Genomic DNA, 23,093 nt, shown 5'->3' with positions numbered 1-23,093 from the left:
AGGACATTAACATGTGCTTATTTGACTTTAAAAAAAAAATCTAAGAATCAAGGAAATGTGATCTTTAAACTTGTAAACCAGGAATGAGTTCTCATTACTATACTATGTAGAATAACAAAGGCTCAGGGCCAAAGGTAGCAGCTGTAACTGCTCTCAGTTGTTTAAGCTCATTATATACAGCATGCAGCAATTAGTGCAGATATGAATTATGTAGACTTGACACAGTACCGATCAGGTGCAGTGGTTCATGCCAGTAATCTCAGCACGTAAGGAACTGAGACAGGAGGATCACTTGAGCCTAGGAGATCAAGACCAGTCTGGGAAACAGAGTAAGACCTCATCTCTACTGAAAATTTAAAAATTAGCCAGGCATGCTTGGATGCACCTGTAGTTCCAGTTTCTTGGGAGGCTGAGGCAGGAGGATCACTTGAGCCCAGAAGTTTGAGGTTGCAGTAAGCTGTGATCATGCCACTGCACTCCAGCCTGGGCAACAGAGTAGAGTAAGACTGTGTAAAAAAATAAAAAAGAAAGAATGCAATAGGAAATATTAAGATAGTCCTCCCTCATCCAAAAAAATTAGAAATTATGTGAATCTTCAAATTTATTTCTGTGAGGCAATTCAAGGAGTAAATACCTCTGTATTGAGAAATATTCATTCTTGCAGATCTATGTCAGCCTTAACCCAAACAAGAGCTAGAGATCCAGAAAATTGGGTGGGATAAATGATGTGTTATTTGGGTGTTTCTCCTCCCATCTGTATTTCGTGTAGGTGTGCACCAGGATACTTTGGGAATCCCCAGAAATTCGGAGGTAGCTGCCAACCATGCAATTGTAACAGCAATGGCCAGCTGGGCAGTTGTGATCCCCTGACTGGAGGTAAGGTCGACCCACACCTCTGCTTACTTGCATTTATAAAGCTGGTATAACATAACGGCCTAAGAACTCAAGCACACATTTTCAGGATACGTAATTCCAGCCAGCAAGTTATCCCCTTGTTTTGACAACCCTAGGAATGCTTAGATAGTATTTTCAGCTTTGGTGAATAACCTGTTTCAATTCACTTTTTTAAAAAGTGAATTGTTTTTAAAACTTACCTAATTTTAACCAAAATAACTTCAGATTCTACTTTGGCAATTTTGCTGAGATCTCCCTTTGATATCACATTATCATCACATTAGCTTTCCTGTGTATGTCCAAAGAAATTAAAAATACTCTATCTTACAACAGCACATGCTCTGGGATGTGGATGGTAATTGGGGTGGATTTTATACACCAAGAAAAAGATAATCAGCAGGAGTTAGCATGTGTTTATTAGAAACAACTTGGAACAAAAAGAAAGACTATCCTCTTCCTTCTTTGACAGAATATTAATATGATTTATCAGGAAAATGCTATTGATTTAGTATAACACCAAACACTTAGATGAAATCTTTCATATTATACTTATGGACAAGTTGAAAAATTAAACCCTGGATGTGTGGATTCCAGCTGGTCAAGTGACTATTCCCAAAGGAATGCAGAGTCGATTGGTTAATGCCAGTCCAGAATAGGGTATTTATTATCATGCCTCAGGACTTTATCCTCAGCTCCACATTTTTTATTTGGATGAAAATATAGAAAGCATGCCTACCCATTTATCAGATGACACAAAGTTGGGAAGAATAGTAAAGGGACCAAGGATAAACTTCCCCTTCAGCTGCAGAAAGTTTGCAGAAAATCAGCAGACGAAAGGCAGATTAATAGAAGAAAAGGCATACACAATTTTATTTTAATGTGTGTAACACAGGAGAATCACAGGACAATGATTACCTAATAACCCACTGGGGTATAGATGCTTATGTACCCTTCTTAGGAGAAAGAGAGATGTGGAAATATGGATAATTTTAAGGGGAAAGGTAAATGGTTTTTAGGCTGATTCAATGGACTTGGAAAACATACAGTGGGGCCTGGGACAAAATCTTTTGGGCCCACAGAATAGAAAATGGTTTGTGACAAGAGTGTGTCCAGGTGTCAAGTATGTTGTCGGACTTCAGTCTTCCTTCCTGAAATATGAGTTAATGAAATCTCATGGAAGAAACCAGAAGCAGTTTTTCATTTTTGACAAGTGTGGACATTGGGAAGATAAGTGGGTACCAGGGTAGTTTCTTCTGGCATCTGCTGGTCTCCAAGGGCCTTTAATTTAAAATCATCGGCATACCAGGGTGCCATATTTTGGGGTGAAATTCCCTGGTTTTCTCCAATAGTAAGTGTCTTCCATGACACATTTAGAATTCAAAAGGGCCTCAGCAGTCTGAAATGATGGGCCAGTTCTAACCAGACAAAGTGATGTTAAGGATGAGGATATGGTCCTATAGTTGAGTGGAAAAAATAAATAAACCTTTAGCTATGTGACAAGTGGCAACTGGCTTAGTAGCAGGAGGTGGAAAAAGGCTTACGGTTGTCATCAGCAGTTAAGTGCAGGGTAGGTTAGAGGGGGTGTGGCCCCTAAGATAGCTCGTCCTGTTTTCACTGAGTTCCAGTGTCTAAAGCCGGCACATTGCTCACATAAGTCCTCACGTGAGTGTTAGTTATGTCTTTAGAAGACAGTAGACCAGCTGTGGTTGTTCAGAAAGAGAGTAAGACTTCGAAGGGACGCGAAACAGTCACATGAGGAAGGATTGACGAGGACAGTGAAAGGAAGAGCTGGAAAGGACATGTTTGTCAGGCTGGCGAGTGGGAAAGTGTTGGTCTTGTTCTCTGAGACATAGGGACAGAATGTACAGAAAAGAGTAGAAGCAAGAGGGAGCTCTATTTTAAATCACTCTAAGGAAGAAGTGTCAAATGTTTAAAGATGAAACAGATTGCTTTAAAAGGAGGTAATTTCTCTTGTCACTGGAGGTATTCAAGAAGCTTCAACATCACTGGCAGCTTATTCACCAGACTAATGCCTCTGCAACGCTCATTTCCCCCACACCAATAACAAACATAAGCAACCTGACAGGATAGTAGCTATTGCCAAGATGGAAGAAAATGCTCATATATGAGACTTGCTTGTTCCTGTTCAAGTTGCTTTTTTTTTTAATTCCTTTTTTTTTCTTCAACTATTGATGGACAGATTCCTTCGTGGTCAAAATGCGAGCTTTTTGGGAAAATTCCACTAATAAATCAATCATCCAGAGAAGCCTAGTTCCCCATAAACTATTCAGAGTGCTGTTGAAAATTGTCAAGGAAACAAGACCAGGCTTCCTGGCCAGAAGCCATTTACAGACTAATTGAGGCAATAAAAATATCGCAATGTATGCTTATAAGAGCAAATGGCCAGGCACGGTGGCTCACACCTGTAACCCCAGCACTTTGGGAGGCTGAGGTAGGTGGATCACTTGAGGTCAGGAGTTCAAGACCAGCCTGGCCAAGATTGGGAAACTCCATCTCTATATAAAAAAATACAAAAAATTAGCTGGGTGTGGTGGCAGATGCCTGTAATCTCAGCTACTCGGGAGGCTGAGGCAGGAGAATCGCTTGAATCCGGGAGGCGGAGGTTGCAGTGAGCCAAGATTATGCCACTGCACTCCAGCCTGGGCAACGAGAGTGAAACTGACACACACACACAAAAAAAAAGCGAGTCAGGTTTTTTTTTTAAAGGATGAATAAAAGAAACCCATGATTACATATAATAAATTAAAACATATACAAATATGTATAAAGGGAACATTGTCTTTGAAAGGCAAGATCAATGATGATGCTTTTATCTCATTTTTCTGACTTCCCCAGATTTTCCATAATTAATTTATATCATTTTTTACAATGAAAAGTAAATGTGGTTTAAAATGTATTTATACACACACACACAGAGTGGAATATTATTGGCTGCTGAGAATAACAGATGTGAAAGCCTCTTGCAGCTTGTCCAGGAAAATGTTAAGCTTAGAGTTTTGCTGTTGTAAAGGTCGATTGTTCAGGGGGACATGAGAAGACGTGTCAGTGTCAAGATGCACAGCATGGGGGAAGGGGTAGGCGTGGAACAGGTCGAGGATGCCCAGAGTTGACCAGCAGGCTTTACTGTAGCCGAGAACCTCAAAACTCAGCTTACATGTGCTGTATTGGTGGTATGGGCCCATTGACATTGTATACCCGTCTCTATCACATATCTGTTACACCGTTCTGTAACTTGTCTGCTCCCCATGTTTCATGAGACTGTTAAGTCACAGAGCAGCAGGGATTTTTGTCTTGGTATCTTTGTATTTCCAGCATCTAGCATGGAGCTCTGGCACACCATAAATGCCCAAAGGTGCTCCGTGAATGTTTGCACAATGTTCTTAGATGATGCCAGAAGCAGCATGAACATACAGGAGGCTGTCCAGTGAAGATAGCTTTAATGTGAAGATTGAGAGGCTCGGCCTTTTATAGAATTGACCTTTGTAGTGAAGGAAGTGAATATATAACAGGAAGGCCATGAAAGAAGTTCCTGCAGTGAGCCTGCTGGGAGATGAGAAAGCTGCCTGGGCACTGGCATGGGTGAGGGAGGGAAAAGGAAGAGCTAGTGGGCTGGGCGCAGTGGTTCACGCCTGTAATCCCAGCACTTTGGGAGGCTGAGGCAAGCAGATCATGAGGTCAGGAAATAGAAACCATCCTGGCCAATATGGTGAAACCCTGTCTTTACTAAAATGCAAAATATTAGCTGGGTACAGTGGCACGCGCCTGTAGTCCCAGCTACTGGGGAGGCAGGGGAATTGCTTGAACCTGGGAGGGCGGAGATTGCAGTGAGCTAAGATGATGCCACTGCACTCTAGCCTGGGCGACAGAGCGAGATTCCGTCTTAAAAAAAAAAAAGGAAGAGCTAGTGATGCTGGGTAGTTGGGTGCCATTTTAAGTAGTGGCAAAAACCACAATTACTTTTGCACTGACTTAATAAAACCTTGCAAAACTAGCTTTTCTGAAAGCCAAGTTAAAGAGCAGATGAAGAGTAAATTTAATAACAATGTCTTCTTTGGTTATTTTCTGATTTCAGACTGCATAAACCAAGAACCCAAAGATAGCAGCCCCGCAGAAGAATGTGATGGTGAGAAAAGAAAGCCCCTTCTCCTCCTTTCCAAGTTGTGGGGTTTCGTTTAAGATAGTGAGCCCCATGCTGGGTCATGCAGTTTCCAGTTTGGAAAAGTACGGGTGGAAGGAGGCGGAAGGAGAACTGCTTACGGTCAAATCAGCTTCTGTTGACTACTGGCTGTGTGACCTTCAGCAGGTGACGCTGCTTCTCCAAGCCTCAGTTTCATCATTTACTAAGTGAACATAATAATTAAGACCTACCTCATAGGGCTATCAGGGAAATACTTGTAAATGTCGTATCACAATGCCTGGTAAATAGCAAGCATCCCATAGATGAAGGCTGTTATTATTTTCCTCATGTATAACGTGACTAACAAGTTTGAATGGAATCTCCGTTTCTAAAATGTTCCCCGTGCATAGGGCTCTCCCTTTTTCAGAAACCACATCCCTCCCTGGGAAGACGAGGGCTGTGGTTGTCACCCATGGTGAGCTGTGTGTGTGCCAACTGGGCTGCACAGCACTTTCGCTCTTTTCACATTCCCGTGGCTCCAGCTGCAGCACATTTGCCTTTGATTGTGGCCCCTACAGATTGCGACAGCTGTGTGGTGACTCTCCTGAATGACCTGGCCGCCATGGGCGAGCAGCTCCGCCTGGTCAAGTCTCAGCTGCAGGGCCTGGGTGTCAGCGCGGGGCTTCTGGAGCAGATGAGGCACGTGGAGACCCAGGCCAAGGACCTGAGGGTAAATCCCCTGTGTGTGGCCCAGAGTAGAGATGGTGCAGAGGAGACAGAGTAGACAGAGGAGATGGTGCAAAAGTCGATTCTCCATAAGCAGGAGGGGAGAGGTTGACTCCTGAAAGGGTTTAGGAATATTATCCTTCTTCCTCTGATCCAAATGAAGATAAGATTTTTCCTGGTAGAAAATCATTTTTGTGAACACAACAAAACTAACACATCTAAGTGAACAATACTTACCGAACATTTCCAGGCTAATTTTTCTCATAGAGCCTTTATTTAGTTCGGTATCTTGCATTCAGAAGTATCAAACACAGGTTTGTGTTAAATTGATGTTAACTCTTCTTTAAATGTTGGATAGAATTTTTTCCAGTGAGGCCATGTGAGCCTGGAATTTTCTTTGTTGGAAGTTGCGGTTTTTCAAAATAAACCATGAATTTAATTTTCAAAGAATAGGTATAAGACTAGAATATTTGGGCTATCCATTTCTTCTTGAGTGATATTTGGTCATTTGTACCTTTCAAATAATGTGTCCATTTCATCTAAATTACCAAATACATTGACATAAAATTGTTCATAATGTTCCCTTATTATCCTTTACACATCTGCAAAGTCTGTAGTCATGCCCTCTCATTCATTTTCTGATGTTGAAAATTTATGTCTTATCTTTCTCTTATTTTGGCTAGAGTATTATTAATTTTATTGATCTTTTTATTTCATTGCTTTTATCCATTATTTTTTTGTTTTCAATTTCATTGATTTCTGTTCTTACCCATTTTTTTTTCCTTCCTTGTGCTTGCTTTGGGTGAAATTTGCTATTCATTTTCAGGTTCCTTAAGCTTGTTTTATTGATTCAAAATCTTTCTTGATTCTAACATAAGCATATAATCCCATCAATTTTAGCTGCATCCCACAGATTTTGCAATGTTATGTTTTCATTCTCATTCAGTTCTATGGATTTTCTGATTTTCCTTGTGACTTATCTTTAACCCATGTGTTATTTAGAAATGTGTTGGCTGGGTGTAGTTGCTCACACCTGTAATCCCAGCACTTTGGGAGGCCGAGATGGGTGAATCACTTGAGCCTAGGAGTTCTAGACCAGACTGGCCAACATGACGAAACCCCTTCTCTACTCAAAATACAAAAATCATCTGGGCGTAGTGGCGAGTGCCTGTAGTCCCAGCTACTTGGATGGCTGAGGCAGGAGAATCACTTAAACCCTGAAGGCAGAGGTTGCAGTGAGCTGAGATGGCATCACTGTGCTCTAGCATGGATGACAGTGACAGAGCGAGACTCCGTCTCAAAAAAAAAAAAAGGTGTTATTTAATTTCCAAATTGGGGGATTTTCCAGATAACTTTCTGTTATTGGTTTCTGATTTAACTCTTTCGTGGTCAGAGAACACACTTTCTATGATTTTAGTAATTTTAAATGTGTTGAGGTTTGTTTCATAGCTCAGAATGTGGTCTGTTTGGGTGAATGCTCTGAGTACAGTTGGACGGAAGGTGGCTGCGGGGGTATCTGGAGAAATAATAGAACCTAAAGTGCCCCAGAGGGCAGAATCTGGTCCCTGGGGGGAAACAGGGGATGCTGTGCCCATGAATCGGGGCTAGAAAGCCTCCTGGAAACTACCCCATGCTCATTGTTGCGTGATGGCCATATGAAAGCCTAGAAAAGCTACAGGGGCAGGACAAATCTCCAGCCCTGGATCTGTGCTGGAATGTGACATCCTCTCAGCGCCACCATGGTCTACAAATCCTCAACTGCCAAAGTAAGGCCCAGTCCTAGACCGTGGGTGGGTGGGGTTCCACTGGGTGTGGTGATAACCATAAGTGCATTAGACAAGGCCCAGAGAGTGCAGAGAGAGGAGAACTCCCACCCAGAATGAGCCTGCAAGCATTGTCAACAGGCAAGAAGAAAGACACCCAACAGAAGCAACAGTCAGGAGATGAGTTCACTTCCGATAAAATGAAAACAATAGGACAATCTGAAATTTACTTTGCAGAATAACACCCAATAAAAGGAACAAGAAATTAGGAAATTTGAGGGGGGAAACCACCAGAAATCAAACAAGAAGAGGTAGATATGAAAAGACCCAATTGAAAATCATAGAAATGAACAAATATGAAGTAAAAGAATTCAGCAGATGAGATCAGCTCTAGTCTAGACACCGTGAACAAGGCTTTAGGGAAAGTTTAATAAGTACTTTTGGGTTGAGGGCTGATTCTAGTGGCTATAGCTGAGTATATGTAGCAAAAGATGATTCTAAAAAAATGAGTCTTTTCTATCTTCTTGGATAATTTTAGTCTAAGATTTATAGGCTTAATATGGAGAAGAGGAGGGGAGAGCATTTATGTTTTGAGGAAAGAAAAGGAAGCCGCTTGGGTTGCTTGGATTTCATCCACACAGCCCTGCAGCCTCCACCATTCTGCACACATGCCATGTGCCACACCCTGTGCTAAGGGTTTTACTCAAGTCTCACAACCTCCTCATGAGGAACATAGTATTGTCCTCATTAAACAGGCCGAGAGAAGCTGAGCAACTTAAATCACACAGCTGCCACATGGTGGTTCTGGAAGAATTCAAATCAAGAGCAAACCCTAGACCATGCTTTACCCACTCCACCTCTTATCCCGGTGTTCTGCTGACAATCTGTATAATGACGTACCTCCCTCTGCCCATACTCAAGTTAAAATAGAACTGTCTTCTCGCCATTTCACACAAACATGCAAAAATTAAGAAAGATTAAGTATAAGAAGGGAAGTAACATTTTTGAATGCCCGTGTGTACATGACATTTTAAAATACGTTAACTGACTTATCAACAAAACCAACCCTGCAACTAAATATTATAATCCCCAATTTACTAATGGAGGAGCATGGCTTAGTGAGGCTCATCTACTATGTGGTAGACTTAGGGTTTGGACCTCGGCTTCAAAGCCTGTGTTCTTTTACCCAACACGGGTTCTGACATACATATTGAGGTAATAATGCCATTTTTTCTGTAAACTTTTTCAATAGATTAATACTCTTTTCCAAAAAATTGAAAATAATCACTATTACAGATATTACATACAGCAGTGTCTAAGAGTCTAAGAGTAATGAGGCAATTTAGCCTAAAAAAAGGGCAAGGTACCCGGTCTGTGGTCCTGAAGCAGTCACTGATGAGCTATACCATGGACAAGTCACCCGACTTCTTTGGGCTTCCATCTTCTCATTTGCAATATGAGGCTGTTCAACTGCACGAGCTCTGAGTTCCTTGCAGTGAACAGATTCCTAATGGTTCCTTCAATCAAGTAGCCATATGCATTGCTTTTAGTGTTGTCAGGTTAACAACAGGTTTTTAAAAACTATATTTATTGTAGAATCTGGAAATTAGGTAGGTAGTATTGCCCTCGTTTCTACAAGGTTAGGTAATTCAGTGAAGTAGCTGTTGTCTCTTCACATTTGTCACATCTGTTACTTTATTTTAGAGCCATATCACAATGTATATCAGAAAACAGATTCCTTATGTAACTTATTTCAAAGAACCACATTTTTGTGTGTGTGAAACTGACAATGGTCTGGCCAAATGACTCTTCATTTATAACCCTGTTTACCAGGTTGACAGGGCTTAGTCTAAATTGATACTGTAAAGGTACATTCATTTGTGTTTTATTTCCAGAATCAGTTGCACAACTACCGTTCTGCCATTTCGAATCATGGATCAAAACTAGAAGGCCTGGAAAGAGAACTGAGTGATTTGAATCGGGAATTTGAGACTTTGCAAGAAAAGGTAATGTGTTAGGTCCATTTAACTTTTGAGGTTTTTTGCTTTCATAGTGCTTTTATTTGTCCTCATCAACTTAATTTGTTCCTAATCAATTTATCTTTCATATAGGCTCAAGTAAATTCCAGAAAAGCACAAACATTACACAACAATGTTAATAGGGCTACCCAAAGTGCAAAAGAACTGGATGTGAAGATTAAAAACGTCATCCGGAATGTGCACAGTAAGTAGAGTTACTACACCCAATTATATTTTTTTGGTTACATAACCTTCATTGTACACTAAAAGAATTCCCTTTAAGATTTCAACATTATGCAAAGAATTCCATGCCGATACTAAAAAACTAATATAAAACCTCCATAAAAGTTCCTGCCTTTTTTTTTTTTAAGTGGCCAACTGGAGCCCAGAATTCCCAGTTTAATAAACTACTTGATGTTTCCTAGTTCTCTTGAAGCAGATCTCTGGGACAGATGGAGAGGGGAACAACGTGCCTTCAGGTGACTTTTCCACAGAATGGGCCGAAGCCCAACGCATGATGACGGAGCTGCGGAACCGGAACTTTGAAAAGCACCTGAGAGAAGCGGAAGCTGATAGAAGGGAGTCTCAGCTCTGTAAGGACACTCCCAAATTTTTGCATCCAATTCATTCTAATTGATTTGAAATACAATGTGCAGAGTACAATGTAGAGTTCCCCACAAAAAAATATTTGCACAGACTTAATGAGACCTCTTGGAGATGGGACCCCAGTCTAAACATAACATTTATTTATGTTTCATTTACATCTTATACACATTGAAGGTAATTTTATACAATAACAATTCTGGGCATGAAATGAACTTTTTGTGTGTGTATGAGACAGAGTTTCACTCCATCACTCAGGCTGGAGTGCAGTGGTATCATCTCAAGTTGGAAGGCCTCATGGGTTTCAGCAAATATTACTGTTAGAACATCACGTGGTGAAAATCGGTAGCCCCCAGGAGACCCAGAGCCTTTTATCCAAGTTACCAAGAGGCTATGGAATACAACAGTTTACCATCATGCAAAAAAAAGGTTCTTCTAAAAGTTAGATATGGTTGCCTCTTTTTCCTTCTGAACATTTTTCTGATGCTAGTTCACCTCTTTCCAGTTTTCTCATTATGTCATCATTAATGGTCACCTCATTACTACTGAATTTTTGAATCACAAATTGTTATTAGCACTACTACGGATCAAGACTCCCTTTCCAAAATGCTTGGGACCAGATGGTGTTTCAGATTTTTTATTTTTATTTTTTGGCTCTTGGAATATTTGCATAGACCTCTTGGAGATGGAACCCCAGTATAACCATAAAATTTATTTATGTTTCATTTACATCTTATACATGTATCTTGAAGGTAATTTTATACAATATTTTAAATAATTCTGTGAATTAAATGAACTTTTGTGTGTGTGTACGAGACAGAGTCTCACTTCATCACTCAGGCTGGAGTGCAGTGATGTGATCTCAACTCATTGCACCATCTACCTCCCGAGTTCAAGCTATTCTCCTGCCTCAAGCTCCTGAGTAGCTGGAATTACAGGCACCTGCCACCATGCCTGGCTAATTTTTGTATTTTTAGTAGAGAAGGGGTTTTACCATTTTGGCCAGGCTGGTCTCAGATTCCTGACCTCAAGTGATAAGCCTGCCTCGGCCTCCCAAAGTGCTGGGATTACAGGCGTGAGCCTCCATGCCCAGCCTCTGAAACAAACTTTTGACTGCATTTTGACTGCACCCTGTTGCATGAGGTCAGATATGGAATCTTCTACTTGTGACATCATGTCATTGGTGAAAAATGTCAGATCTTGAAGCATTTCAGATTCTGGCTTTTTAGATGAGGCATGTTCACACGTGTATTACAAAAACAAATAAAAAAGGATATACTAGAAATTAATAGAACACATTAAAAGATTTGACTAGAGAAAATGCCTCATTAGCTCAAAACTGAAAAATGTTAGTTTGGTGCTTACTTTTTTCAGATACTGGTATTTATTCTTTAGTAAAATGATGTATCAGTGGTAAATGTAGACACTAGCAGTTTTCTTGCTTAACTCTGTATTGTTCAAATTGAATACAAGTCTTGGCTTTTAATTGTAAGTATGCAGTATTCACAGTGGAAGGAGCATGCACCGTATACCCTGCAGCCAGCTCATGTTCAAGTCCTAAGCCTGACTGGCCATGTAACCTTAGGTCAGTCCTCTCATTTCTTAGGGCCTCCATCTCCTTATCTAAAACATGAGAATGATAATTATTGTTTTCCAGTGGAAGTTAAATGAGGCGACATGTACAGTGCACATAGCAGGTCTATGTCAATGTGAGTTTCCTTTACCATCCCCTACAAAGTTCAAGGAAAACCATGAAATGAGTAGAAACTTTATTCTCCCTCTGTAGTCTTTATAACCCAGCTTCAATATGCCCATCTGTCAAGTAGAAAACATGAAGTGATGTATTACAGTGCTGAACCGGATAAAGACCTGGCAGAAAATCCATCAGGTGGAAAACAGTGGGCTTGCTGACAGTATACGGGCTTCTTTAAATGAATACGAAGCCAAACTCAGTGATCTTCGTGCTGCGCTGCAGAAGGCAGCTGCCCGAGCCAAGCAGGCCACTGGCTTGAACCAAGAAAACGAGAGAGCTCTGGGAGCCATCCAGGTGAGTTCACAGTTTGAAACTGCATACTTTTGTTAATAAAGATGAGAGGAGCAGGGATCTTTATTATTAATAAAGCGGCATAACCAGGCACCTGTCTGTACATCTGATTATACCACCTAACACCCAGATCAGACAAGAATGAGGCATTAAGTGCAAATCCATAGTCGTTTCTACTCTTCAGCTAGCAGAAAAGATTCTGAACTTAAACCACAGACAAAGCAGTGCAAACTGCTTCACCTGCATCTCTGGCTCAAAGAGTGGAGGAATGACGTTGCCAAGTAGATGAGAAATTAATATTACTGTAATTAATTCAAATTATGTATTATGTTTTCAATAATTTACTTTTTGTGTCAGATATGTAAACATAATTATCATAATCACCCTAGTAAAGACATTTTAAGCCATTATCTGCTTTATAGGAAATAAAGTACAGACCACATACAGAAGCTGCAATGACAGAATTTAGAACTCTGGATTTTATAGTTCATATATATATATATATATATATATATATATTTTGTATATACATTATATATATATATTTTATATATGTATAAAATAAATATGTATTTTATATATATGTATAAATATACGTGTGTGTGTGTGTGTGTGTGTGTGTGTGTGTGTGTGTGTGCGTATATATATTCTTTTTTTTGGCACCACCATACCTGGCTAATTTTTGTATTTTTAGTAGAGATGGGGTTGCACCATGATGGCCAGGCTAGTCTCAAACTCCTGACCTCAGGTGATCCACCTGCCTCAGCCTCCCAAGTGCTGGGATTGCAGACATGAGCCACTGCACCCAGCCTTATAGTTCATATTTTTCACAGTGAACATTGTATGCCAAAACAATAAGGCCAGTTGCAGGGGCTCATACCTGTAATCCTAACACTTTGAGATGCTGAGGCAAGAGGATTGCTTGGGCCAGGAATTTGAGACCAGCCTGGGCAATGTAGTGAGACCCCATCTCTACAAAAATTTTTTTAAAAATTAGCTGGGCATGGTGGCAGGCACCTGTAGTCCCAGCTATTCTGGAGGCTGAGGTGGGAGGGATTGCTTGAACACACTGGTGGGTGGGGGGGCAAGGCTTAAGGGAGCCATGATCAAGCCACTGCACTTCAACCTGGACAACAGAATGAGACCTGTCGAAAAATAAATAAATAAAAACAACAAAAATATGAGAGGTTATATAGGTTATAAAATGACAGTAAAATCAGAGTAACATAGAGCAGACCCCAAACCAGGAGGCAGTTGGTAAATGAAAATAAATGATGTCTCCTGGGCCCACACAATCCTCTTGCCTCGGCCTCTCACAGTGTTAGGATTACAGGCATGAACCACTGCCACGCCTTATTGTTTTAGCATACAGTGTTCACTATTAAAAATACTAACCATAAGGCCAGGTGCAGCGATTCACACCTGTAATCCCAGCACTTTGAGAGGCTGAGACGTAGTGGATGACTCGATGCTTAGCTCCCAAAGTCTCTTTGGGTGGTACCATGTCTGTGTGAAGTCACTGATTATGCCAAGGGAAGGGAGCAGGACGTATCTTTCACGGGCCTCTGAACTCTGGCAGCCTTCCAGCCTGGCCTCTTCAGGTTCTGTGTAACCTCTCAGTCAAGTGCCTGCTGTGTTCTCATTGGTACTGGCTGATGGTTGATGATGGTTTACTTACCTAAAATCTTTTGGTCTGTTCCACAAGCCAGATTTTGATAATATAGCCATCTCATAGGGCAAGTTGACCCCTACTATAGAAGGCTTCTTCAGCAGTGATAGCAATTGTTTCACTGGCATCTCATTTAAGGAAACTATGATAACATACCTCTGCTACAAAAAGAACGGATTTCCTATCACTTTGTAATTGCCTAGACAATGGTTAGGTTCAGGAAAGCATTCTGACTTTGAAATTACTTATATGATGTTGTCCCATAATTTGTCTGTGCCTTCTGAGAATGTATCACGGAGCTCTAGCAGATATTTTTTCAAATTTTCTCCAGAGACAAATGAAAGAAATAAATTCCCTGCAGAGTGATTTCACCAAGTATCTGGCCACTGCAGAGTCATCTTTGTTGCAAACCAACATTGCACTGCAGCTGATGGAGAAAAGCCAGAAGGTAGAGGAAACCGCTGTTCTCTAGAAAAATCTAAAACCATTTTAATTATATTGCGATAAAACAGTGAAATGGGCTGACCTACTTTTTTGTTTTATCAAAGGATAGTCTCTTGGATGGAAGGGAACATACTGAAATGTTAACAATAGTTCGCCCTTGCAAAAGAAGTATGAATGACTTGTCTTCTTCTATTGACATGTAATACCTAGTTTGTCTGCAGGACAAATCACTTTTGTGATAACAAAAAATTATTATGCTATTTTTAAAACATCAAACATACCTTTATTAACAGAAGATGTTTAAGACTTGATAAAAAAACTGACAAAATTTCTTAGCAGTTCAGTGGGGATTTTGAAAGTACCTTTTATAATAACTGTTTCTAAATTATAAAAAAAAGTCTGTTGGTTTACTCCAACTGTATATTGATAACAACATTGTGCTTTTGTAAAGGTTACTAAAGGGTTTCTCACCATAATGAGAATGTTTGAGATAATGGTAGGCCTTGGGGAAATACTCCCACTGCTACTGTCTGAAGTGATCAAGGATTAACAGCTGCGGTAAATAGACAGAAAATATAACGTCTCATTGTTGCCCCCACATCATTTATGATGGAGTTTGAGAAATCAGCATCTACGTTCTTTCTTGAATTTATGCTATCTTTGTTTGCTTGGAAAAAATAGGAATATGAAAAATCAGCTGCCAATTTAAATGAAGCAAGACAAGAACTAAGTGACAAAGTGAGAGAACTTTCCGTGTCTGCTGGTAAAACATCCCTTGTGGAGAAGGCAGAAAAGCACGCGCAGTCCTTACAAGAGCTGGCAAAGCAGCTGGAGGAGTAAGTGCATGGCCCAGGAGACCAGAAGGGCACGTGGGCTGAGCGCAGCACCTTGTCCTGAGACAAGTGAGGCCCTCCCATGGGGTGGCTGGGTCTCCAGAACCTGGAGGAAGGCAGAGGGCAGGGTCAAGGCCAATGCCCCAGGCTCAAGTCAGAAGTAGAGCAGCAATGAGGGCACTAATTCCTGGTCATGTCCTTTGGGCACAGCTATAGAGGCCATCACCTCAGGTCTCCACTTGCCAAATGAAACAGGAAAGCTGGCACCACTGCAGTCAAACCCGGGCAACAAAGAGAGATTCTGCCATCTCTTTATTTTTTATTTTTCCATATCTTAAAGGAAACAAAAAAAGAAAGAAAAAGAAGAAATAGGAAGGTTTGGGGGACGTCAGCTGCTGATAGAGGAAGGCTGTGGGGGGTGCCTAACCTGCCCTGTCTTCCAGGATCAAGAGAAACGCCAGTGGGGATGAGCTGGTACGCTGTGCCGTGGATGCCGCCACCGCCTATGAGAACATCCTCAACGCCATCAGAGCGGCTGAGGACGCGGCCAACAGGGCCGCCAGTGCATCCGAGTCCGCCCTCCAGGTGGGCACCTGTACCAGCAGCTTCTCCACATTCGCTGTGGAGATGGCTCATTTTTATATTTTCTTTCTGTGGGCTCCTAGAACGTGCTCTAGATGTGAGTAATTTCTATATTTGACTATTTCATGTCTGTAGCACACATTTAAAACTGAGTAAAACCAAATAGGAGTTACACTGATCATCAGTTTTCAGCCTGAATGAATATTATACCCGTATCTTACCAGGTATGCTTTTATGCTGTGATTGTTAACCAAAATAGACATTTTTGCAAACAACTTGATCAGCATTTTCATCAGGTCATTTGGCCTTACATCTCAGTGTGTCTGTGGAGTCCTGTGGGATCTTATATGCACCATATGATAATTCCCATAACTGAAAATAAAGAGCAAAATGTTAAATATCAAAGTTCAGGGGGATAGGCCTTCTTGAATGAGTGAAGACTTTTCTGTCCCAAAGCTTGAAAGCCTGAAAACAACTAAGTTCTCTCTTCTGTTACTGTAGGGGGCTTTGTATGAATGACAGTGAGCCGCTAAACCAAGTGTCACATAATTTGTCAGCATGCCACCAGAGATAGGCCCACCTTCCCAAGCCACATAAGTCACATAGGTGTTACGGCGACCTGGAACCTTAACTGTATCTTTTAGGGAACAATCTAGTTCTAACTCCTTTCCCCCTTGAACTTCATTCTTAAAATTAAGGGCTTCCGACTAGGATAGAAATCTGATTCCATATTTCCTAACATATAGCTATTAAATGCTTTGCTTTCAGACAGTGATAAAGGAAGATCTGCCAAGAAAAGCTAAAACCCTGAGTTCCAACAGTGATAAACTGTTAAATGAAGCCAAGATAACACAGAAGAAGCTGCAGCAAGGTATCAGAGGGAGTGGGCAGCGGCGGAGATAGGCGGGAGCTTTAAATGACCTCTGGGACCAGGTGGAGCAGCCCTAGAAGCAAATGTTGTTTTTGAATCTCAGTGTCAATGCAGATGATGCCTTTTATTTATTTAATTTTGTAACTATTATTATTTGTAATAGAGATGGAGTCTCATTCTGTTGCCCAAGCTGGAGTGCAGTGGCGCAATCATAGCTCACTATAGCTTTGAACTCCTGGGCTTAAGCGATCCTCCCACCTCAGCCTCCCAAGTAGCTGAGATTACAGGCATGCACCATCATGCCCAGCTAATTTTTGTATTTTTCGTAGAGGCAAGATCTTGCTATGTTGCCCAGGCTGGTCTCAAACTCCTGTCCTCACAGGATCCTCCTGTCTCAGCTTCCCAAAATGCTGGGATTACAAGCATGAGCCACCATACTGGGCCCAGATAATATTTTTTACATTCATGATTTATTTGTCAATTTCATGTATCCACCCAATATTCTAAATATCCCCCGTCCTTCATATACAAAATTAACTAGAGCCTTATAAATAAATCTTTGAGTGCTAGGCCTATTTGGGTCTGGTCTTGGTGGGAAGGCTATTTTAATTTAATCCACATGTGATCATGGTATTGACAACCCACATATCAAGATCATTGGTTTGGGGTCATTAGGATAACTGCTTTAAAAATTTTTGTTTGTTTATTTTGTTTTTGTTTGAGATGGAGTCTCACTTTGTCACCCAGGCTGGAGTGCAGTGGCACAATCTCAGCTAACTGCAACCTCTACCTCCCGGGTTGAAGCAATTCTTCTGCCTCAACTTCTGGAGTAACTGGGACTACAGGGGCACACCATCACACCTGGCTAGTTTTTGTGTGTTTAGTAGAGGCAGAGTTTCACCTGTCTCAACTAAAAATACAAATTCGTATTTCCTGGTATGACATCTGTTGCTCTACAAAATGCGAGCTTCAGGGTAGGCTCAGTGTGGTAAATAGGGTTAGGATACTATGTAGGTTGCTATGTAAACCAGTCTTGGAATCCTAATGGAAGCCATAAATCATCAAGATAGTCTTCAAGCATTTGGTGGTCATTTTCAGTGACCCAAGGATGGCAAAAATATCAGCTAGGAATGTAGTAGCTCCCTTTCTTTCATGGAATTTAAAAAATATGTCACTTTGGAAATTAACAGAAACAGTGCCTCCTTTGTATTACCTGGATGAAGCTCTTTCAACAACACTCCTTTCTTGTCCTCTGACAGAAGAGGATCCTTTCTGCCATTTATCCATTCACTCATATATTCATTTACTCAACAAACATGTGCTAATATTAAGCCTCAACTAGTGCCAGATACTACACTGCGTGCTAGGACATAGTGGTGGATAAGACAGATACATCTTTTACTAAACAGAGACTCTTACTCTAAGCAGATTAGAAGTTTAGCCCTCCCTAAGTTATTCAGCCTCTCTCTTCCTGTGTATTTCCAAGGCATTACCACAAGGTTCTGATTTGCTGCTGACCTCTGTAACTGGAGGATCCCAGAGCTGTGGGTCTAGGCACATGCAGTGGGCATGTCTGAGATGACCCCTAAGAAGCAAGTCTGCTCAATGCTGTGCAGACACTGGCTGCTTCAGGGGCCACAAATACCAATGGAGGATCAAAACGCACAAAATAATTGCCTCTCGATGCTTTATTTTATTTTAGAAGTTAGGCCGGCTCTCAGCAACCTACAGCAAACCCTGAACATGGTGACAGCTCAGAAAGAAGTTGTAGACACCAATCTCACCACTCTCCGAGATGGTCTTCATGGGATACAAAGAGGTCAGCATCTTCCTAACCCACTGTACTTGGTTGGCTTCTTTTGTTGAACGTTTTAGATACTTATACCTCCCTATTTGTGTGTGACTTAGGTGATACTGATGCTATGATCAGTAGTGCAAAGAGCATGGTCAGAAAGGCCAGCGACATCACAGATGAGGTTCTGGATGGACTCAACCCCATTCAGACAGATGTGGAGAGAATTAAGGACACCTATGGGAGCACACAGAACGAAGACTTCCAAAAGGCTCTGACTGATGCAGATAACTCAGGTATCGGGCATTCTTTGGCCAGGATATCTTAGCCATTTTCTCCATTGTTACGTGTTTTGGTCCATTTCTGTTCTTCCCTGGCAAACTCTGATCTCAGAAACTAAAACATTAGAAAACAGTTCCAGGTGATTATGATATATTCAAAGAGTATAGATATTCTACCAGTTAGAAGGACCAGATGGGATTATTAATTTTTAGAAAATACATTGAAAATGCTATTTGTTTCCTTTTTTGCAAAGTAGAGATATAGGTTCTTAATCCCTAAAGCATTGAATTATGATTGATATTAAGAATCAGAAAACAAAGTTTGTTTGTTTTTTTTTCTGTAGTGGTCAAAGAGAAGGACTTGGTACCGAGATTGCAGCATACGATTCACCATGTACAATAGTTCCTCCTTATCCTCGGGGGATGTGTTCCAAGACCCTAGTGGATGCGTGAAACCACAGATAGTACCAAACCCTATATGTGCTATGTTTTTTTTGGTCTGATAACCCAGACAGCTACGAAGTGACTAATGGGTGGGTTGGGTAGAGAGCAAGGATATGCTGGAAAAAGGGAAGATTCACATGGGTGGGGCCATATGAGATTTCATCATGCTGCTCCAAATAGCACACAATTCAAAACTTACGAATTGCTTATTTCTGGAATTTTTCTCTTTAATATTTTTGGACCATGGTTGACAGCAAGTACTTGAAACCTTGAGAGATGAACCCATGGGTAAGGGGGGAAATACTGTAACTGATTATGACCCATCCTAGTCAACATCTGGGGACCAAACATGCCACTTGACAAATACTGTCAGTAAGAACATTTGTAGTTAACCTTTTCCTAATGCACAATTTTACTTTTCTGTTTTCTAATCTCACCAACAGTGAATAAGTTAACCAACAAACTACCTGATCTTTGGCGCAAGATTGAAAATATCAACCAACAGCTGTTGCCCTTGGGAAACATCTCCGACAACATGGACAGAATACGAGAACTAATTCAGCAGGCCAGAGATGCTGCCAGTAAGGTGGGTGTATCCCCATGTGGTCAGTGGCCAAGGCTAGTTCTTTGATGAGTTATCACATTCATCAAGAAAGAAAAAAGCACTTATTTACTCAAGAATTGGTTGTCTGTCTTTCTGTAATTCTTTGGTTGCTTGAAATCTAAAGATTGATTTCCTCCTGTCGTCCTTTAAAAGTGTACATGATCTTCATCCCTTAAATTATCTGGCATATGAGCATCCTGAAGCAGCTTCCCTACGTTGAGTTTATTCAGGCAGAAGGGAGGCATTTCTTCCAGGCCCCAGTTTGTAAACTGCAATTGTACATTCAAGTGAGGGTTCTGTGGTGGGAATGTGCCAGTGTGATACTACTGCACAGGACAAACCCTCCTGTTGTAACTTGAAAGCTATAGAATCCATCTTTGCCGAGGATGGAGGGTTTGAGATGACAGCAGTCTTCTGTCATTGGAATACTGATTCCCCAGCCTTTCCTGTTTTCACCTGACATTATTTGCTTGAATTACTGACGCTTGTCTCTCAAGATTTATTTTGTCTGAAAATGTAAATAAAATTTCTTGTATTTTCCAGTAGCTCCTAGACAGCCCTGTAGGAGAGGTTGGGAGAGAGTGGGTTGGAGAGCCTACTCAGAATGTCACTGCCCTGGAGACGTCATGCCCAATAACCAGGCTCAGTGTTACTTCCTTTGAGTCTCAGAGTCTGCCCTTTCTTCTAAGAAAGCAAAGTATTCCCAACATAAAACCTTGAACGGGAAAGCAAAGAGAATAAGAAGAAAGTACCCTCTTCATACCCATACACGCTTCATAAAAGCAAATGAATAAGAATTCCGTGTTCCTTTTCTAATTTATCCAACAAAAATTTGAAGTGTGTTATAGCACAGTGGTTAACAGCTGTTTAACCGAGCCAGACTGACCTGGGTTTCAGTTCTTGCTCTGCCTTTGATGAGCTGTGAGACCTGCGCCCTGTCCCTTTACCTTTCTGTGCCTCAGTTTCTTCATCTATAGAGCATAGAAAATAATAGTATCAACCTTATGAGATTGTTATGGTTGAATGACCTAATGTGGAACAGTGCCCGGCAAATAGTAGGTACCATGTTATTGGAAAAATATAAAATAAAAAGCAGTAAGTAGGTGCAATGCCTGGTTGGCACTGGCACTTCTTTTGGGTGCTGAGGACACAGAAATGATTAAGTCAGTTCTGAACTCAGGCTGCTCTCCAGCCACTGCAGGTGGTTTCTTAGACTGTGCTAACAAGCTGGATAGAGATGTGTTATGTGCATCTTTGAAAACCCAGTTCTAACTGGAGAAGCTCAGAATAGCACTAATAAGTAGCACTAACAGACATGGATAAGAATGTTCATTGCAACTGGTTTATAATCACACCCAAATTTTTTTTTGAGAAAAGCCATGTTTACAACAGTAAACCTGAATGAACTGGAGCTGTGTGTATCAACATGAATAAATCGAAACACATAGTGCCCAGCAAAGAAAGCAAGTTGTCGATAAATATGTACAGATGGATACCATTTATATAAAAATATTTCAAACCTGAAAATAGGACTAATTACAGTTCCTAGATAAATGCATATTTAATTTAAAAATTATTAAAACATGCTTGAAAATTTGCACGGGAATCCAGATCCAGAGCAATGGTGACCTCTGAGAAGGGAGAGGGGGATGGGCGCCAGTTCTGACAGTCATGTTCCATTTCATGGTGATGCACATACAGGCATATTCTCCATACCTTTTCTTAAAGGCAAGAAGTATCTTAGGCCGGGCACAGTGGCTCACGTCTATAGTCCCAGCACTTTGGGAGGCCAAGGCAGGTGGATCACGAGGTCAAGAGATCGAGACCATCCTGGTCAACATCTACTAAAAATACAAAAATTAGCTGGGCATGGTGGCGCAGCCTGTAGTCCCAGCTACTCAGGAGGCTGAGGCAGGAGAATTGCCTGAACCCAGGGGGCGGAGGTTGCGGTGAGCTGAGATCACGCATTGCACTCCAGCCTGAATAACAAGACTGAAACTCCATCTCAAAAAAAAAAAAAAAAAAAAGTATCTTAATTTAAAAAAATTAAAGAATGAGTAGGAATTTGCCAGGTGACAAAGGCAGAAGGGAATGCCAGGCAGAGACTGAGAGATGTAGTTCTGAAGGGCAGGGGGTGAGTAGGAGAGAGAGGCATGAAATGAGCCCATAAATGTGGGACCCCATCGCCAAGTCGCCTGATGTAATGTCTTACATATTCAAGATCCATGATAAATATTTAAATGCTTGATAGAGAAAATGCAGACTTGATGTAAATCTTATTCTTTCGTATTATTCTTTCGATAGTTAGGAAATAATTTATCTTCTTGGCCCACACACCAGGGCTAGTCATAGAATCTTTCTTACGGCTCCATTATATGTAAGTATAAAGTTGAGAGTAAATGTTTGGAAGCTGAATAATCTGAATTGCCTCAATATGCAAGCATGTAATCAGTGGACTTGTATTTTGTCTACCATCTTTTTTATTTTTCTAGTAATTTAAATTTGAATATGTTTTACAGAAGTATTTGTCCGTGGCATATTAGAAAGAAAAAATGGTCCTTCGCCACAGAGAGCTTAAGAAGCACTATTTAGAGAGCCTTGATGCACTCACTCATTTTTCAGGACTGAATGCCTATAATAAATGAAACTGTAACATGTAATATATCCAAGGAAACAGTTCCTTTAAAAGTGCATTTAAAATATTTTTTCTATATATAAATATATATTTTATATACGCTTATATTTAATTACATATTATAATCATGTATTTTATGCATATATAGTATTATAAGATTATATATTTATACAGGCTTTTATATATTAAATATATACAAATTATATATTGCATATAATGTATATATAATTATATATGTATTTTAATGTTAAATATATAAAATTATAATTATATAATATAAATTTTATAATTATGATTTTATAATTATATATGCATTTATTATATATTAAATATATGTTATATTTAAGATTAAAATGCATATATAATTATATGTAAATTAGATACAAATATATACTTAAGTAAATATATTTTATATACTTAATATGCAAATATATATGTGCCTATATATACATATATATATATATATATATATATACACATATATATTCATATATATATATGACAAGGTCTCGCTCTGTTCCCTTGACTAGACTGGAGTCCAGTGGCGTGATCATGGCTCACTGCAGACTGGAACTCCTGGGCTCAAGCGAGCCTCACATCTCAGCCTCCTGAGTAGTTGGGACTACAGGCATATGACACTACACCTGGCTCTTTCTTGTTTTTTCTTTTTTGTTTTTTAGTAGAGATGAGGTCTCCCATGTTGTTCAGGCTGGCCTCAAACTCCTGAGCTCAAGCGATCCTCCCACCTCAGC

The 23,093-nt window shown here is 40.5% G+C and overlaps 1 protein-coding gene across 2 annotated transcripts in view; it reads left to right on the top strand.

The window, feature by feature from the left end:
- LAMA3 (laminin subunit alpha 3) overlaps nucleotides 1–23,093 on the top strand; it is a 97,101-nt gene that overhangs the window by 27,658 nt on the left and 46,350 nt on the right. For both annotated transcript variants that reach the window (XM_039463646.2, XM_074383676.1), the window contains 14 exons: nucleotides 770–876; nucleotides 4,988–5,038; nucleotides 5,611–5,762; nucleotides 9,417–9,527; nucleotides 9,633–9,744; nucleotides 9,965–10,132; nucleotides 11,993–12,189; nucleotides 14,187–14,303; nucleotides 14,981–15,135; nucleotides 15,576–15,717; nucleotides 16,483–16,585; nucleotides 18,288–18,404; nucleotides 18,494–18,673; nucleotides 19,546–19,688. In XM_039463646.2, the coding sequence (XP_039319580.2) occupies nucleotides 770–876; nucleotides 4,988–5,038; nucleotides 5,611–5,762; nucleotides 9,417–9,527; nucleotides 9,633–9,744; nucleotides 9,965–10,132; nucleotides 11,993–12,189; nucleotides 14,187–14,303; nucleotides 14,981–15,135; nucleotides 15,576–15,717; nucleotides 16,483–16,585; nucleotides 18,288–18,404; nucleotides 18,494–18,673; nucleotides 19,546–19,688 (1,855 nt within the window). The remainder of the gene's footprint in view (nucleotides 1–769; nucleotides 877–4,987; nucleotides 5,039–5,610; nucleotides 5,763–9,416; nucleotides 9,528–9,632; nucleotides 9,745–9,964; nucleotides 10,133–11,992; nucleotides 12,190–14,186; nucleotides 14,304–14,980; nucleotides 15,136–15,575; nucleotides 15,718–16,482; nucleotides 16,586–18,287; nucleotides 18,405–18,493; nucleotides 18,674–19,545; nucleotides 19,689–23,093) is intronic.

The sequence above is a fragment of the Saimiri boliviensis genome, chromosome 13, assembly GCF_048565385.1.
Source record: "Saimiri boliviensis isolate mSaiBol1 chromosome 13, mSaiBol1.pri, whole genome shotgun sequence".
NCBI classification, from domain to species: domain Eukaryota; kingdom Metazoa; phylum Chordata; class Mammalia; order Primates; family Cebidae; genus Saimiri; species Saimiri boliviensis.
Note: the sequence above shows the minus strand (reverse complement) of the source record. Positions and strands in the feature narration are given on the sequence as shown.